The following is a 20,114-nucleotide window of genomic DNA, read 5'->3' on the forward strand; positions in this document are numbered from 1 at the left end:
AAAATGCTAAAAATCTAGTAGTAGGTGGCAAACCCTTAGGTTCTAGAATTTAGAGTATCAAAAGCTTTGCAAAAGCCTTTCTAGGCTCTGTAATAATAAAAGGAGCCAAAGGTCATTGCATAAATGATGAAAAAGAATTCACATTTGCACTCTGTGAAGGTACGTCTGGCTTTGATATATATGAAATTTGTAATCAAATGTAGAATTCCAGTGCAGTCTTTGATAAGAGAGAGCACTTTTTTCAAGTATTGTGCTATTTATGTTTATCAAGGACAACAATCAGAAATCCAAAAAGTTTGAAACCTTTAGCATCATATAGCCGTGTTTTCATTTAAACTGTAGTGTAGCTGGATAATTGAATAGAGTCCTAGTTGGTTTTCAGTTGAAGGATCTCATTGAAAAACATATCGAAGCTAATGGGAATGCTGGCTTTGGAGTAAGCCCTAAGGACATAACTTAATACCGCACAAAATAGTGTTTCATAGAGAAATTGCAGCACAGTGGTTAACTGTTTGCAGATGTGGATTTTCTGCAATCTTCTGGAGCTGAAAGTAGTAAGAAAATGTGAATTTTTCCCAGTGATTCATGAGTTAAAAACACTCACATAGGTTCACCAGTATTACTTACAATTTTAATGATCCTTTACACTCAGAAATTATTTTCTAGGCTTTTGATTCAATAGATATAGTGTAGTAAAAAAGTGTTAGTATTGCAGTGTAGCATTGAAAACATATCTGGTTTCTTGCTCCACAGGCCTGTAATTTTCAAAACAGCTGTAATAGTTATTTTCAGGTACTCTCTTAGATTTTGTTCCTGTGAGGGAGTATATTCCTTGAAGTAACCACCAAGACCTCTTGTCTAGGGAATATATCCAAAGTGATGGTTCTAAGAGACTTCCTTCCACCCTTTCAGAGTACTGTACACGTCTACAATTCATTGGTTCAGAATCAAGTAATAATTCTTTATTGATTTGATAATCATAGTCCTATTTATTATTTATTCCTGCATGGGCCAGTTCCTTTAAATTTCAGCTTTCCACACTTGTGGGAAAAATAAACATTAAATGAAAACAGATATTTTTGAAACTAAAATGCTACAGAAATGGGTGGAAGGTTGCCAACAAAACCCACAACTATTAATAAACTTGTAAAAGGAAAAATAAAATGGGAATTAAGAACAGAAAGAATATAGCTAGAGCATATGGGAGAAAAAGCAAGATGCTAAAAGTTTGAGATCCTCAGGACAGAGAGAAGAGCATGCAGCAAGCTCACTGCCTTGGACTTCAAGAAAGCAGACTTTGGCCTCTTCAGGAACCTCCTTAGTAAGGTTCCATGGGATATAGTCCCAGAGGGCAGGGGGGCCCAAGATTGCTGGTCGATATTCAAGGATCACCTGCTACGTGCTCAAGAGTGTTGCATCCCGACTAGAAGAAAGTGCAGCAGGAGGGCCAGGAGACCTCCATGGATGGACAAGGAGCTGCTGAGGAAACTTAGAGGGCAAAAAGAAGCTTATAGAGGGTGGAAGCGAGGACAGGCGGCCTGGGAAGAATATAGGAGCATTGCCCGGGAAGCTAGGGACCAGGTCAGGAAAGCTAAGGCCCAGCTAGAATTAAATCTGGCAAGGGATGTTAAAGATAACAGGAAAGGATTCTATAGATACGTAGCAAATAAAATACAGACTAGGGTCAACGTGGGCCCTCTCCGGAAGCTATCAGGAGAACTGGCTACCATGGATTTGGAGAAGGCTGAGGTTCTTAATGACTCCTTTGCCTCAGTCTTCTCCAGCAAATGCTCTGACCACACAACCCAAGTCTTGGAAAGCAAATGCAGGGACTGTGAGAATGAAGACCTTAGGCCCACTGTAGGAGAGAATCAGGTTCAAGACCATCTTAAGAACCTGAACGTGCACAAGTCTATGGGACCTGATGAAATCCATCCACGGGTCCTGAAGGAGCTGGCGAATGAAGTTGCTAAACCACTGTCCATCATATTTAAAAAATCCTGGCAGTCAGGTGAAGTTCCCAATGACTGGAAGAAGGGTAATATAACCCCCATTTTCAAGAAGGGGAAGGTGGAAGACCCAGGAAACTACAGACCAGTCAGTCTCACCTCTGTGCCTGGCAAAATCTTGGAACAGTTTCTCCTGGAAAACATGCTAAGGCACATGAAAAACAGCGAGGTGGTTGGTGACAGCCAACATGGCTTCACTAAGGGGAAATCCTGCCTGACCAATTTGGTGGCCTTCTGTGATGGAGCCACGGAACTGATGGACAGCGGCAGAGCAGTTGATGTCATCTACCTGGACTTGTGCAAAGCGTTCGACACTGTCCCGCACCATATCCTTGTATCTAAATTGGAGAGACATCAATTTGATAGATGGACCACTCAGTGGATAAAGAACTGGCTCAATGGCCGCACACAAAGAGTTGTGGTAAATGGCTTGATGTCCAGTTGGAAACCTGTAACGAGTGGTGTCCCTCAGGGATCGGTGTTGGGACTGGTCCTGTTCAACATCTTTGTCGGCGACATGGACAGCGGGATTGAGTGCGCCCTCAGCAAGTTTGCCGACGACACCAAGCTGTGTGGTTCGGTTGATACGCTGGAGGGAGGGGATGCCATCCAGAGGGACCTTGACATGCTTGAGAGGTGGGCCGATGCCAACCTTATGAAGTTTAACCAAGCCAAGTGTAAGGTCCTACACCTGGGTCAGGGCAATCCCAGGCACTGCTACAGGTTGAGCAGAGAAGAGATTCAGAGCAGCCCTGCGGAGAAGGACTTGGGGGTGTTGGTTGACAAGAAGCTTAACATGAGCCGGCAGTGTGCGCTTGCAGCCCAGAATGCCAACCGTATCCTGGGCTGCACCAAAAGAAGCGTGACCAGAAGGTCAAAGGAGGTGATCCTGCCCCTTTACTCTGCTCTTGTGAGACCTCACTTGGAGTACTGCATACAGTTCTGCTGTCCTCAACATAAAAAGGACATGGAGCTGTTGGAGCAAGCCCAGAGGACAGAAGGATGATAAGGGGGCTGGAGTACCTCCCATATGAAGACAGGCTGAGAGAGTTGGGGCTGTTCAGCCTGGAGAAGAGAAGGCTGCGTGGTGACCTCATAGCAGCCTTCCAGTATCTGAAGGGGACCTATAAGGATGCTGGGGAGGGACTCTTCCTTAGGGACTGTAGTGGTAGGACAGGTAATGGGTTCAAACTTAGACAGGGGAAGTTTAGATTAGATATAAGAAAGAAGTTCTTTACAGTGAGGGTGGTGAAGCACTGGAATGGGTTGCCCAGGCAGGTTGTGGATGTTCCATCCCTGGTGGTGTTCAAGGCCAGGTTGGATGGAGTCTTGGGTGACATGATTTAGTGCAAGGTGTCCCTGCCCATGGCAGGGGGGTTGGAACTAGATGATCTTAAGGTCCTTTCCAACCCTTACTATTCTATGATTCTATTGACAAACAAATTCATGTCTTATGTAGAAGTTTCATACTGTTTTCATCATGAAATAGAACTAATACTGGTAAATAGTTAAAAATTAACTTAATCTAAAAACAGTAAATACATTATTTCAGTATGTATATATATAAATTCCAACTATCAAAAGAGCTCAACTTTTTGGTGTAATAAGTGACTACAGGAAAACGATGCTGTTACAGATTGACTCTGGAAATCTCTCACTGGAATTCTTTATACAAGGGTTCATGATGTTGAGGAGCAAAGTAATTTTAAAATATCCTCAAAGTATTTGTCTAGTGTGGAAATCGATGTTTCTAAGAATAAGTGAGTTGAAATGTATCACTCATAAATTAAAGAAAGCAAAGCTGATCGACATTCTTTTTTATTTTATTTTCGGATTTAGTTTTCAATGCTGAGTATTGAGAGCCATCTTGTGGCCATACTTTTTAATGCACATATGTAATGCTGATTTTATGGTAGGTTAAGGGCCCTTGTTCATTGTTTCGCTTCAGAGCATTTTGAAGATTGAGATTTAAAAATAATTACATAAATACATTCTGCTTCCAAGCGTCTAGCCTGAAGTGCAGCTTTCTGCTTGACCTGAAAGATGGGTTCTTTACCTTCGTATGAAATTTCTGAGATATTTTTTTCTTATTCCATCATTCGTCCTTTCCTGTTTTCTTCTTGCATACATTAAGAGATGGTAGTATAAAACGCAAGGTAGATAGATGTAGTGAGTGTAACATATAAAATACTTTTATAGTATATATATGGACAAAGTACGTATATAGTGATATCATATGGACTGTATTAGCTGTTGAACAGTGAATGTTTTAGGAAGCTAAGAAAATTGGATAGTGTTAAACATTTATTTTTCTATCTCTCCATAATTGTTCCGATTACTGGAATAACATTTCATAGTAAATAGAATTTTTATCTTTCAAGTTTGTGTTTACTCTTACGAAATATATGTATGAAATTAGTTTCAGGCATCAGAACTGGACTTAGTTGAAGAAAACACATGAGGATGAATTGGTTACTCTTGAACACAGCTTCACAAAATACCTGTGTGAACGTGTCTTTTTCTGGAGGAGAGATGTTGAAATCTATTGTGACTATAAAGCGGCTGATGTAAATACAGGAAGTCGTCAGTTAAGGCAGCAATATGGATTTTCCTGAATTCAGTTTTCTGTTCTGTAGAATACAGTATATGCTGTCTGTAAAGCTGGAGGTTGAAACAGTACCAGTACTTTACCAAGCATTTTCTTTGGGGATTTTGAGTGGCTAGGGGTGGGATTGCCCAGGAAGTTTATACTTAATTCTGATATTAGTAGACATGTTTTTTCCTCAGTGGCTGAATTCATACTGAGGACTCTTAGACAACTTCAGGGTTTCATAGGCAACTTATTCCATCAAACACAAAACTCCTGAATTTTACTCTCAAACTGAAAATTAAACCAATCACTGTAGAAATTTGCACAGATTAAAAAAAAAAAAAAAAAAAAACCACACCACAACCAAAAAAACCCCAAACTTAACATCTACTATCCTTTCTCTTGTTAGGGGTAAACTGAGATTAATTAGGCATTTAATCCCATTCTTTGTCTGACAACTGTTTGGGAACATTTCAGTTATAGTATGTTCTTGTCACATGGGAGAAAACTATCTCTAGTCATACTGTGAAGCAGCACTATGACCTGTACTGAATGTGGAGATGACAGATTCTGTGAATGTATTGCATAATTTTGTCTGTGGCAAAGAAAGGGCTACAGCAATGAAATATTTTATGGTAAGATGCATGATTGAATTTGGGGTTTCTAACAAGTAAAAAATTAATTTCTGATAAATAATGCCCCCTGATTAAGTTGCCATTGTCACCAATAGAAAGGTTGTAAAGTCTCCATTCCTATTTTTATCATTGTGTCCTTTAGCTCTGTTATGTTCAGGCATTTAAAACCAGATGATGATCTGATTAATTCTCATTTATAAGGCCATTAGCTTTTCAATTGTTTCTTCAGTTTCTCTGTGATAGGAGATATTCAGTATCAGAATAAGCAGGGATTAGTGTGAAGACAGATAATGCAAATTCCAATTTACTTGGAATAGTGAATGATAATTAAGAGCTATTATTGATATGTGTCATCAGGGACTGTTGAGACAGTGCCACCTAAGTCAGTTACAATAGAAATTTGTTTCAAGGGAAGGTTGTTTGAGAGTCTATTTTGTCTTCAATTCTTTCCAGGATAGTTCTCGTTCATTAGTCTTAATCTGAACATGCCAGTGGAGTGCTTTTTAGGCTAAGATTACAGCACATAGATTTTAGAGACTACTGCACCTCGTAACTACAAACGTGGTATGTCTGAGCTCCTGCTGTAGTTGTAGTTGGTGGAGTTCAGTGCCTTTCAGGCAGTGGAGCCAAGAGGATACCTGAGCTCATCGATGAGCGGACATGGGGTGGTCAGGGAGCAGAAACACTGTACCGCTGTACCAGATGCCTGATGCCCCTTGACTGTGAAGGGTGTTTAGACTCCTACTGCAGCTGTATAGATCTGCATGAGACATCTACAGTGTTATAATCTCAAACCCTGCCATATCAAGCTACTAGCGAAGTGACTTGTCTCAAATAGTCAGGCAGTTACTTTACTTTCTAGAGATGTTTCTCCACATCAGACATCATTAGCTGGCCCTCTTCAGTTTTAGCAGTGTGTAGGTTAAACAAGTATGATGGAACTATCTAGTTAGCTCAAGTGATGCCTCCTTAAAAAATAGAGTAGGAAATCTTTTCTAGGTTGATCTCAAGATTGAAAAAGCTATGCCAAGAATTGTAAGTCATCAGTCTGTTTCTATAAATCTGATCAGAAAGGCTGTCTGATACTATCATGGAAAACAGGCACAGTAGGTCTTCCTCTAGTGAGTAGTCAGTGGGGATAGCAGGGATAACACCAGTGTTATGGGTAAGTGTACCCTCTGTGTTTCCATTCAGTGCAAAATTTCTGTGACAAGATAATTTGAAATTCCGTATTTGGAGCTCAAAAATAATTTAAAAATCAGCTGAAATCCAAATACAAAATTAACAGAAGGAAATAATTCTGTTGAATAGCTTTAGATGTTTAAATTGGAATTTCCAAAGTAAAATGTTCTTAGATGTTTAAACCAATTTCTAAAGATGCCTGATGATATGATCACTGACTTTGCTTTGCAATATATTTTATATTTTTTATTATTTATACAGTATGTTGCTTACATTAATTCTCTGTCCAATATATCATACTTTATGTTAGCTTTCAAAGTGCATAATGAGAAAATCAAGCAAAACAGTAAAAGTTTTTAAAATATGTCACACTGAATTTAATTAAAAGTTTATATGGATTGCGAGTCAAAGATTCTCCACTCCTTTTATTCTGATTTTAATTCATAATTCAGTATTACCATCTTGAAAACACTGAAAACTGATGCCATGGTGATAACCCTGTAGTATGTGTGTCTTACTGAAAGTCCCCAAACATGCTGTTTGCCTTAGCACTGAGATATGTATGTGGTTCAGTTCTGTACACTCAGATACAGTTTCTCCTTATGTAGGAAAGCTATTAATATATCTTGAAAGTGATTGCAATCTTTGTTATAGAACTATTTTACATAGATAGTATTAGCGCTCAGTCTTCAAGTAGGGAAAAAGATTTGTATGTTTTTACTTCAACTTCAGTTAATTTTGTCATTTAAAACAGTATAAAAAAACTCAGGTTTAGAATGTTCACATGCTAAATTATATAGACATAACTAATTTTAATGCAAGTGTCAGCATTGTTTACTATTTGCTTTCCTCCTAGAGTCCTAACACCCAACAAATTCAGCATTGCAGATAGAGGTTCAAATTTTCAGTAAAGAATTTTGCAAAGCCTTTTGAGATTAGGCTGTTCTTAAAAGAAGGCAGAGTTGTGAGACTAAAAACATTTTTAAGGAGACTAAATGCATGAAGGATGTAATGATTTGAACAGATATGACTATTAATTGTACTGAAAGACTGTTTGAAAGAAAGACTGTTAATATAATTAAAATATTAAAGAAAATTAAGCTCGCAGTATGGCACCTAACACTTTTGAACAGTCATTAGCACTAACATATGCACAGTAAGTAAACAGAGTATGAAAAACTTAAACTAATGAGGGTTGGAGAGGGGCTGTGGAAGCAGCACAGCAGCTCTCTTCACCTGTTTTGTGCTGCGATGTGCTGCGTTAAGGGAGAAAGTAACAATCTCCTTACTTCTTCCCGTACCAGGTAATTTAGTCTCCATGGTAAGTTTGATATGTGAGAGATTTTCTTAAATTTCCTCTGAGATCTATCTGCTATGTAGGAAAGACATTTAAAGTTAGCTTGCTGAAGAAACTGTTTAGCCTGCTTTAAAGTAATGGTATATGAATTAGAATATCTTAATGATAGCAAGCTCCTCAGTTTTGAGAGAGGATTTCTAATCTAGTTTACGAATCCCAGACAAAGCACATCAATGAATTAACATCAGTGCAATATTTTTTCTCTCATATCTCTGTAAATATATTATAAAAATTCCTTCCACAAGAAAATAAGTCGTCCTTTGCTCAAAATATCAGCCTTGGAGAGGAGGTATATTTGTACAGCTAGGTATATACTTAGGTAACCATAGATGTAGAAAACAGTCTTTCAAAGCCAAATTTAATGACACATAATTGTCTTAATTTATATGATTTTTTAACTTTAGAAAGCAACTATCTTGCAGACTTCATGAAGTACAAAACATAATGTTAGTAAGGGACATAAAATATTGGGAATGTAAAGGGTGGATTTGAGGTGATTTTTTGGAAAAGAGATCTTTTCGGTAGATAGAGTCAAACTGCAAGGGATCTCGTAATTTAGCAGAGGCCTAAATACCCTACATTTGAACAGTATCTGGCTATGAAAATGAGCTCTATGGAGGTGACACACTGCTCCTTCCCTGCATCAGCTGTTATCCTCTGGCAGCAAGCTTAATAGTTCCCTCAGTTTAACTGACAATCTGTCTCTAAATTCCCAAGTCTGATGGCCAAAAGAGCATAGTAATATAAACCTTCTTGTTTCTTCACTTACTAGGTGCTACTTTTGTGCCCTTTTAGGTGTATAAAGACATCATGCTACCTTTGAAACTGACTTTGAATAATGTTTAATAGTCAGGCGTCACGGTTCTGCACTGAGGTTGCAGAATTTGAGAGCAGCCTGGTAGTCAGCCGGAATTAAATAGCAAAAAAGACAACACAATTGTCAAAGATGTTAGCAAGAATCAGATGGTGTTGTTGATAATCAGCAGAAGTCTTAGAGATGTCATTTCTAAGATGTATTTTCTGTCCGGAGGGTACAGTGGAAAAATTTATGAAACGATAAGGCAAGCAGATAATTCTGGGAGACACAGGTTATGGAAATCTGATGGGGCATCCACTTGAATTGGGACAGGGACACAAGGAATATAGAATTCATAGGAAAACAAGTTTCACTTGTCCCACGACTTAAAGGCCTAATGGTTTCTCAAGATATTTTTTTTTTTATATTAGTACTTTATCAGATAAAGTAAATAATTAACACATTATAATTAGGCGATACTATATGAACATTGAAATATGAAAATACATAAACAATCTGTAATTTTTCATGTCCTTTGGAGATTTCTTGAAAGTGCTTGTCTTGTAAGATTTAACATTTGGTGTCACTGATCTACAAAGTGTGTTAAGGAGTCCTTGAAATGGTCTTAAAATAGCAAAGTAACAGGAGAAATAAACGTCTTTAGTTCTGAGACTTCTTTAATATTATTAACACACACGAAAAAAAAGCTTTATGTGATGCTAATTACATCATGAATTTTCTTATGGGTCTTCATATTACACAGGTATCAGTGAAAAACTTTTTATGGTGCTGCAGATGGTCTGATGTTCTTGTTTGGTTATCTTTCTTGTTAAAGTTCAGGTTACACGGTTCAAGTTACGTAATGAGTGGTGAGTACAATTTTGACCTTTTTTATTTTAGGAATTTGTACCACTTTTACTGACTTGCCTTTTTTATCATGTCTGCTTAGAATTTTTATGTTTATTTCTTCCATGCTGTAGGCCAGAAGCTAGAGAAGTGAAGAAACGAAGCCACAAAACCAAATCAAAAGACATTTAATACCTGGAGTTCATGTCTCCAAAAATTATTTTCCTCTTTTAAGATAAATTTCAGCTTTTCATGGTCCTACAAACTGATGCCAATCAAAATCAGTTTGAGAACCCTGTAGACTATTAATTCATTCTACACATTTCCAATTACCTATAAAACTTGTAAAAGTAATTCCATTCTTGTGAAGAATTCTCAGTCTGTCACTTTGCATAGCTGTGAAGTTGTAGTGGACTGCTATGGTTTAATTATGAAATAAGAAATATGCTTAATGTTCACAAATGGATTTTTTACTTGCAGGGTTAATGATGTCTCAGTCAGTATAGCCTTTGAGGAGGAGTTACATTAAAAATCATGATGATATATAATAAGTAAGATACAGCTGTATTGGAAAGACCTTGAAAACCCTTGCTTTCATTGTCTCAGAGTAAAAATGCATCCAGTGTTGTTATGGCTCAGCAAAGTGGCAGTTTTGAATATTATAAAACAAAGGAGGTGTCCTCAAATATAAAAAATATTTTTATAGAAGCCATGCAATATCAGTTTCTTGTTGAAGCAGAAATATTGAAATCATTGCACAGTTAAGCACAGCAACAAAAGGTTTAACTAGGTCTCTGGAGGATGTCAGTATTCAAACAGAAACCATACAAATTCATCCTTGCTGTTGCAATGCTACTCTTGCATTTCATCAAATTGTCTCTCTATCTATTTCTTTTCATGCTGTATATCTTCCCTACTGGCTAGTTTTCTAACAGCGTACTAAAAACTTCTGCTGTCAGCAAAACAGACCAAGATTGATGGATGACTTTTTCATCTGTATACTCCAAGTGGTTAACAAATATGACAACAGGACTTGCTGTCTCAAGGGCTGGAGAAGAATAGATACCTTGCTGTATTTTACATGTTTCATATATTCCCAGAGACAGAACAGTTTAATTCTGAATTGATGAGAAAGCAAACCAGAGCTTTACATGATTTTGCATGCATTTTAAAATTGTGATGCTATACAATTAATTCAGTCTTAATTGATGTGCATTTTCATGTTGTTGCTAAACTGAAATGTTTTGACACTTCTTTTAATAAGATTTGAGATTATTTAGGCACAGATTTCTGTTCACTGTGAAGCCCAGATTTTCATCATTACTGAAGCAGTACAAAGATGTCTCTGTATAATTTTTATTGCACTTGCTATAAACAATAGAAAGATGCTTATCATTGTACAATACATGAAAATTATTATTATTTTTACTTCATTTTCACTCAGTGGTGCAGCTTAAACTAGGTCATTATCACGAACATTTTCTTTCTATCTAAACCTAGTGTTGTTTTCTATGTGTGTTTTCACAGAAGAATTATTTTTCATTCTAAGTTCATAAATCCTTTTATCTGAGAATCAGTAATTCATTCAGTTGTAAGACAGGCACCATAGTCTGGCTTGAAGTGAAATTTCAGGTTACTTTGGTCCATGTTATAAAATTCTGGCTATATTCTTTATATAAATAGCTCCCTTTTTTGCTTTGTAACAGCTAGGCATCAAGGGAGGTAATTTGAAACTATGTCTATATCCTCGGTGACTTCTTGCAAATCCATCATTTGTGCATGGTCAGGTTTGCATTCATGAGTCTCTAATTCTTGGCTTGCCTGGCTGGCTCAAAAATGTAACGTTTTAGCAATACTAAATTTTCTTAGCTTCTATCATCAGTGAGGTCTGTAAACACTTTAATCTACTGCATTATAGATTATAGAACCGAGGAATCAAAGATTAAATTAAATTATTATCTCTTGATGGGGTTTTCACCTCCCACAGAATCTAACTCTCTACGCACCATGTAACTTTACCAATGAAGAAAAGATGGGGCTGCTATGTTGTGAGTTAGTGTAGTGTAAAAAGAGGACACTGAATAAGGCAAGACATTTCTGGACACCATACCAGTCCATTCATTTCAAATTTTTTTTTATTCTCTGACTGGATGGAGCACAAAGACAAGGAATAATCTTCCCATTTGTACAACTGTAAAGTACATTTTAAACATGCAGTATTTTAAAAAATCACAGTATTAGCTATCATATGCAAAGTACGTCAGGGAATCGTTCAATTTCCAGATTTCAAGTTCACAACATTTACCACTACTATGTAAGTAGTATACCAGCAGTAATTCGTCTTTACTTTATTAGCAGAAAAATTATAAGTTTTCACTCTTCACTTCTAAAAGTAGACAAGTCTTTTTGATCCATACTTACACAATTCATTTTCCTATTATGGGAACAACAGCTTCCCAAGCTTTATCTTCAAAGAACGTCTACAAACACCACCCCTGTAAAAAGTACAGGGGTTGGCAACCTGGGCTGAAAAGTAAACAGCTAAGTCTAAATAATAAAGATAAGCAAAAGAGTGTAATAAATATAAGTATCATCTAACCATATCTCAAGACCAGTCGTCATACACAGTGAGAATTGTATGGCTTTGAAGAAAAGACACATCATTTCACTTGAACAAGAAAAATACAAGAAAAAGACATAACTTGAATAGGCTGCTTGGCAATTTTTCCTAATTGTCTAAACTTCTCCCCCCTTCTCTTTTTTATACAGTTTTTATAATTGTGGTTTAAATACATTAAAACTGAATTCGATACTTCACTCTGCAGTGACTGTGTTTTACGAACTATAGAAACCCAGTATGTTGTATATACCTGAAATATGTTACAAATTTTCACTGGAGGTAGCTCTGCCCTGCAGAAGATTATGTGTGCATGGAGAGAGAATTGCTTTTAGTGCAGCAACTGCAAAAATAGTCTGTGGCCTGCTGAGGACTGACAGATAGACTCCTATTCTGTAAAAGTATTTCTAAATCACAGATTGACAGGAGACAACCCTAAAACAATAGAAACCTGCATACACTCACAGAGGAGACAGTTCAGAAGAAAAACAGTTGTAATACTATAATACAGAAAATTAATCCTGAATTATGCGCCTCTGATGATTGTACTAAAAGAATTGTTATTTTTACACTGAGGAAGATGTTTAAGCAAAGTAGTCACACTACTCTCCTTTATTTCTCCTTCAGATGTAGTTTTAGAGCACTTTGCAGAACTTACTGGGGTGATTTCAGTAAAGTGATCAGATCAGTAACTCATAGGTTTAAAAAATGGTAACTTTAATACAATGAACTTAAATCTCCAGAGGGAGACAATTAGATTATTGACTCTTCCAGGAGATATTCAGACTGATTCACATTTGTTTGCTAGAATTACCTTCTTCAAATACTGTCTTGCCAGGTACCCACTAATTATAACCCAGTAAGAGTAAGTGTTGGACAGAGATATTGCTTCAGGATACCTATACAAAGTTAATAGCTAGATACATTAGAAATGTGAAGATGTAGAGAATGAGCATGCATACTCATTAAGTAGAATAGCATATTGGCCAGCCTGCATTCATCCAGAACTGATCTGCTAGGTCATGCAAGTCATCTCAGTTGAGCAGAACTCTCAGTAATCTTTGAGTTCGTCACAGGAACCAACTGCAGGGTGAACCGTGAAGCTAATGCTGCTCTTCCCAAGAAAGAGGGAGGGAGGTGATGTGAAGGCATATCAACACAGCAGTACAACCTGAATCCAATGTATTGAACTGCTGGGTATCTTTTTAAAGCGACTGATTTATAACCTTACAGAAGAGCTTCATGACAAGCTGTTTATATATGATTTACTGTATTACTACATGTTCAGTAAATACTAATAACTTTCCATTTCATACTGTTTCTTAAGCAGTATGAAAGGTAATACAAAATAAGAGCCGATTGTTTAATATATATTCATCACAGAAATGTAGCCAGCTTTTAAATCCTTCAGGGAAAATTTTTTTCAAAGTTTATTCTTTCCTTCTGTAATAAAATAATGATTTAATCTTACTGTTACCACATAGCATGCCACTTCATCCTTGTCCTAGAAACAGCTGTCAATAGCTTAGTTATTATGCAGACAGTGCAAGTTTAATAATACAAATAAAAGTCATAATTCATAAAAGGGAGTCCTCAGGTGAATTCACTGTAGTTCAAATGCGTTCTTTTTTTCTCCCTTAGACTCCGATCTGTATTTCTTCATGTTCAGTTTCTTTCATGAACTGTCAGATAGTGATACTGCTCATCTTCATGGTTTAGTGTTTTTTCTAGGTTTCATATATTCTAAATGTGCATATGAAGGAGTCTCATGGTATTTTTCTGTAACAAGAAATTATTATAATTAGACTTCATATTTAAAAAACCTTTCTCATGGGTTTATTGGCACTATCTAACTTTTGATCTCTCCCCTTCGAACCAGCAATTATAAAAAAAAAAAAAAAAAAGAAAATTTATGTTAAAGATTTAACTTTTATATATTAATTAATATGTAATACATATGTAGTAAATTCTGAAGAGCAAAAATGGTGAATGATCATGCAGTCCTGTGATAATTTATTTCTGTTTCTCTCAGTCCTCATACATACAGAAGACATATTAGTGCTTTGTATTCAAGGAACAGGAATAAACCCATTGATGGACTTTTTAACTTACCTTTTTTCATTCTGCTTTTTTCAGCCACCCTTTACTTCCTGAATGGATGGAGACTTCTCCCATCTCACCTTGATCTCATAAATTTTGAAAGACAATCACTATTCTTTAAATGACCCAATAGAGCACATTCAGGAGTATGATTAATATGAATGAGGCAGAGGAGGCTTTTGTCTTGTTGGAACTTTAAACAATTTAGAAGGTCAACACATTCAGATGTCTTCAGGAAATTTAACAAATAGTTGTTTTGGGAATAATTGAATTATATTCAGCACACAATAGTAGTACTAATTAAAACTGCCATTCATTGAAGGCTGCAGCAAAACATACCTGACTGTTTGGTTTAGGTGTCTGTGATTTCTGTGCTACCTGAGCACTGACACTCACCAAGTGAAGTTAATGAGGTCTCAAAATTAAGAGCTAGTACTTTTCAGGGTGTCAGGACAGTGCGGAGAGTGAAAGATAGGAATAAATTGCTCAGAATTGCTCAAACCAGTGAACAAATATGATGGTGCATTCTGAACAAACTCCAAGTGCTGCCCTGTTGTGAACTCCACAGAAAGGAAATTACGATAAGTCTTATGGTCACAAGCATGAAGTTTTGCTATAGTAAGGAGATTGTGAGAAAAATACTAGAATAGCCTGTGCCATTTCTGTTACTGGAAAAAAATAAATGATTGTCAAGACCTGTATTATTAGGGAAAACCCACCAAATTTCAAAGTTGCAAACCATATATTCAAAATGAGGAAACAGAAAGGAAAAATAAGTAATTTACAGAAAGAAAAAAAAAAATCTGATCATACCACATAGTAGTGGTCTACTTAGTCTGTCCTAGATGGGGATGGCAATTGCAGATTAAAGACAAGACATAAATTGATGTTTCACTTTTCTAGAAGTAATTTATTGGCAGCGTCTTCATAGTGAAGCTTTTTTACTTTATTATTTTTCTTGTTTTTTAGACAAAATAAGAAAAAAGAACCTATTAGCCTATTAATTTTTTTTTTTTTTTTTGACTTGCATGGTATTGGTAGTGCAGACAAAAACCACTCAGCTTTCAGTCTTTATGAATGATGATACCTTTGTGATACCAGAGGCAAGAAAAGGGTAAGAAAGGGTGTTATCTGTTTTAAGTCTTTAGCTGAAATACCTTAAATCTTGAGTAAATCTTTTTTTCTGCCTCACTTATTGAAATTAAGTAGATTTCTGTGTCTAATTGTGACATTTTTAATGTGTCTTAATCAAGTACTGCATGAAATTCATGACATTTAAAAGAGAAATATAGATGACAGCAAGCTAAACTAGAAATTTATTTAATACATACTGTTTTAGATGCACACACACATGTAAGCAAAGGTCATAAATCTAAAGCCCTCTTGAGCAATAAGGGAGGGGAAAGAAAATCGATTCTAATCAGGAGACCAGTGCCAGACCTCATAAAAACAATTTCTCCATACACCTGAGGCACTTAGTAACATTCTGTTTACATTTTAAGCAAAACCTTTTAGTCTGTAATAGAACGAGATTGGAGTAGTATAACTTTTTTTTATTTAGTAGTTGTTGGTGGGGTTTCTATGCAACCATTAAAATCCAGGTTTAATAGAATAACCATGCAATTCATTGTCACAAGAGCTTAGAAGGTTTGTTTGCAAATATGTTGCCATTAAAGGATATGCTGTGTGAGCAGTCTTCCAAGCCATCACTGAGACATGTGATTTATTTTTTTTTTTATTTTCTCAAGTGTAACTTTTTAAAATTGGGTCACTTCATTGTTCTTGAACAAACTTGCCTTGTGTATTTGTAATTTAAAATGCCAAAAAAGAAATTAGTTCTATTTCTGGGCAGTTAATGGAATCATCCAGGGTAGTTAGTGATTTGATTTGCTTGACATTTGTTTTTTCCTATGTCAAAAGTGACATAGGAAATTATGTCACTGTGAGTTTTTCATTTAAAAAAATTCATCATCGTCTGTGTCAGAAAAAAAGTATTTAATGTGTCTCACAACTGGTTCCTGTATAGCCTGGAAGTCTACATTTCATAGATTCAATAAATGAACAGGCAAAACCCGTGAATATTAGCAAAGAAGTTGGTTTAGAATATGTGGTAGATTTTAGCAGCATGCAGATATTCTTTCTAAATGCAACTATATGGATACGTTTAGGAGTGAGTTCCTACATATTATTAGATGGCTGATTAATATTAAGCTTGTAAGTACTTGAATTATAGTCAGACCAGCATTGCCATATCTAAGTGTTTTCTGTCACAAACTTTTCCCCTTCCTCCTTTTCCCTATCTTTACAAGATCCTTTCTCTAAATTGGCAAAATTGTAGTTCCTAAAACTGTAAATATATTGTAAACAAATTTCCTTCCATATATAATACAAGATATTACTGTTCTTAGTTTCCCATTAGTAAACTGCTCTGACTTTCAATCACATTAAACAACTTAAGCAATCAGGTTACAAAAAAAAAAAAGGGTGCAATTTTTAAATTGTGGAGATTTCAGAAACAGATTTGGCTTTTTCGGCTAGACATTATACTATTTAAAGTGTATTTTGATATTAAAAAATTGTTATTTTTTAAAAGTAGTTATTTTAATACATGTAAAATAGTCACATGACACCAATATGACAAACTACTAAAAAAGTGAGATTTCTGATGTTTGCCTTATCGCTTAGGATAAGGCTTATTGCATTATTTAAGACAAAAGCTAATTACATTCTCAAATGCTTACACCATGTTCTGAATGTAATCAAGATAAATCCAAATTTCTCTGTCACAATTATTCTCAGATTTGCAGCTGAAGTGAATTTTCCACATGCCTGTCTTCTGTGAGATTTGTTGTTGATAAACTATAAATGCAAGCCTTGGTGCATTTGTGTTCTTCATGAAATATTTGTTTCCATTTGCTAGCTCATAAAGAGCAGGCTTCATGAACCAAACTGTCACTTTCTCAATTTCTTATTTATTCATTTTTTAAGCACTACAGCAGTTAATTAAATTTGCCAAAAAAACTTGTGTAGTTAAAAGCTGAGTTTGATTTCCTTTAAATGAATAGTAAATAATTGTTGCTAAAGCAGGAAAGATCAGATATTAAGAAGCTGGAGAATTGTGAAGCTGAGAAGTCTGGTTTTCCTACGGTATTTTTCTTTTCATGCGCTCCTCCATAATTGCATTCCCATCTCCCTATTTCTGTGTTTGCAGAGATTTATTGTTCATGTTTGGCAGTATGCCAGTACTGTGAACTTTGCTTTACCCACTCTGTACCCCTGAAGTCAGCTTTCAGTGGCTGTGTGTCAGGTACTAGTAAATGTGTATATTTAAAATAATAATATAAATGATCTAGAATTAATTCGCTATAATATACAGCACTGAAAATAAAGTGGTAGTCCAAAAATGCTTAACTCTTTTGGTCTAGGGAAAAACAAAGATTCTCTGTTGACAAAGATAATACAGAAATCTGGTTTAGGGAAAGATTAGTATCATCATTGCCACAACCCTCCTGGTGTCATATTCAGCAGTGATCAATTTTGGAAAGGAGTGCAGAAGTTAGGAATGTGGAAGAGATGGGAGAAAAATCAGAGTTGTTTGTGGCAATTCAGGGACATTGCAACCTGAAGATTAGAGAAACCGGTATCCCGGGGTGAGGGTGAAGAGAACACCTTCAGAAGGCATGCTTTCTGATGTTGTATTTAAGCTCATATAAACTTTGTAAAGGTCCTTTATTCCAGTTTACAACAGAAAAAAAGGCTACTGTGCCTTTCCTGCTGTCATCTTAATTGTAATAAAAAAGCTGTACTTTTTGTGATACTTGAGCTTTAGCCCAAAGCCTTGTTTCTGAACAGAAAGACAACTGTTCATGCTAAAATGGCATGAACTCTGGTGCTTTGGGTTTCCTCTTTAAGTGGTTGGGTTTATTCTTTCCTTTCCTGTTGCTTCTGGAAGTCACACTCCAAAGCAATTGGAGTTTCAGAGTTTAGCGTTTGGAAGGGAAGTGTATTAGTTTTTCTTAACTGTGAGTCAAATACCCATTTTAGGTGAAGTGTGATAAAACTAGCACCCAGAAATAAGGGAGACATGCCTACAGACCTTGTGCACAGTGGGAGGCTGGAGGACCTGAGGTTTTGCAGGCTGAGTTCCCAGCCTCCTACACATGGGGAAGATAAAAATGAGTAGATGAGCAGTTTGATTCCGTGCTATGAATTTATTAGTTGATGCTGTGCCAAGCTGCTGCAATGGCTGGTGGTCGGGAAAGGTGTCCCCTCCTTACCGTTAAGTATAATGTGTGGCCTGCTGCCTTAAGCCTGTCCTAGCTGCCTGCATAGTCTGAAAGAACTGCTCTTAAAGAAAAGCAATATACGAGTTCTCCATTTCAGTGTTCATACTGGTTATCAGTAAATTTGAATTTCTGTTTAGGTGAAGCTATATTTTTCCAAAAGTATTCTTTTAAACAATTAAATGTATTCTTTGGAAAGTAAGAATAGAAGTCAAATCCACTCATAGAAAATCATGACATATTGCCGTTGATGAAAAGCTTGATATAAGTAGAACTAGTTTCTTTTGTATGACTCATAATAATATTCAGTGGTTTTTTCCCTGTAATTTTTTTTAATACAGTGCTTCTTGTACTGTAATTAGAAATGAATTTAATTTTTATGCTTGTCCACTCTAGGTACAGAGATCCAGAAATAAGCAGTTACGTGAGCTGTTTCCAGATGGATTTAGTATTCATCATGCAGGAATGCTGCGGCAAGACAGAAATCTGGTTGAGAACTTGTTTTCTAACGGACATATCAAAGTCCTAGTTTGTACAGCTACGCTAGCCTGGGGTGTCAATCTTCCTGCTCATGCTGTTGTTATTAAGGTAAGAGTTTCCATTACTCCGCACATGGGTACCTGTCTTAAAAGAAACCTGTAAAGAAGTATAGATAGCAAGATCTTTATTGTGGGCTTGGGGCCCAGAGGGGAAATATCTGATAGACTTGAATTGTTATTTATATCTCATCAAACTGATTCTCTCCAGTGGGAGTCTAGTTTGTATAGTAAAGATTTAAATATATCAAAGATTATGAAAGGATTAGTTAAAGTACACTTCTGAAATCATGCTATATTTGCCTAATTTCAGTATTCATCTCATCAGGATTATATTCATGTGTATTTATGTTAATTTTTATTAACTTTTCCTCAACCAGGGAACACAAATATATGCTGCAAAAAGAGGCTCCTTTGTTGACCTTGGAATTCTAGATGTCATGCAGATATTTGGTCGAGCTGGACGGCCTCAGTTTGACAAATTCGGGGAAGGCATCATTATTACAACTCACGATAAGCTCAGTCATTACCTGACTCTTCTTACTCAGCAGAATCCAATTGAAAGCCAGTTTCTTGAAAGCCTTGCAGACAACCTAAATGCAGAGGTAACCTTTTATTTTTTAGAGAAACTAGCAAATTTTAAAGGATTAATATTATTTGAAACAAAAAGGCAATATTGTCACACTTAAAATATCTGAAATGGAAATTTTATTACTACTGGTAGTCTGTAGGTGTGTATGTTTAAAAGGAGTGAACTGTTACACATATGAAAATGTTGGGGCCCTTTTACAAAAGGTAGTAAGTATTAGAAGTAGTGCGGAGGGTCAAAATACCATTAAGATAAAACTAGGAACACATCATTTGCCTTTTGATCAGAAGCACTTTATTGGAATTTGGTAAGTGTTCTGCAAAACTGCAAATTAAAATCCTCAAAAAAAATAAGGATTGTAAACAAACAAACTTACTTTTGGAACAGACTGTCTTTTAGCAGCAGTGGAGACTTAATTTTTTTCTGTGGTGAATATTTTGTAATTTGTGATGGTATTTGTATGGAAGATTTGATTGCATATGAGGAAAAGAAGATTTGACTTGATGAACCAGGAGTTCCAGGCCTATTTATTTCCTCTCAGCTGAGCATGCTTGCTTAAGGAAGTATGAGATGT

General features: G+C 36.1%; 1 protein-coding gene across 8 annotated transcripts in view; it reads left to right on the forward strand.

Moving 5' to 3' along the window:
• ASCC3 (activating signal cointegrator 1 complex subunit 3) overlaps nucleotides 1-20,114 on the forward strand; it is a 283,374-nt gene that overhangs the window by 164,011 nt on the left and 99,249 nt on the right. For all 8 annotated transcript variants that reach the window (XR_003991912.1, XM_030489984.1, XM_030489983.1 and 5 more), the window contains 2 exons: nucleotides 18,812-19,003; nucleotides 19,332-19,556. Coding sequence is in view for 7 of the 8 variants with exons in the window: in XM_030489984.1 (XP_030345844.1) it covers nucleotides 18,812-19,003; nucleotides 19,332-19,556 (417 nt within the window). In the remaining variant the exon portion in view is untranslated. The remainder of the gene's footprint in view (nucleotides 1-18,811; nucleotides 19,004-19,331; nucleotides 19,557-20,114) is intronic.

This window comes from Strigops habroptila, chromosome 6, assembly GCF_004027225.2.
Source record: "Strigops habroptila isolate Jane chromosome 6, bStrHab1.2.pri, whole genome shotgun sequence".
Classification (NCBI taxonomy): domain Eukaryota; kingdom Metazoa; phylum Chordata; class Aves; order Psittaciformes; family Psittacidae; genus Strigops; species Strigops habroptila.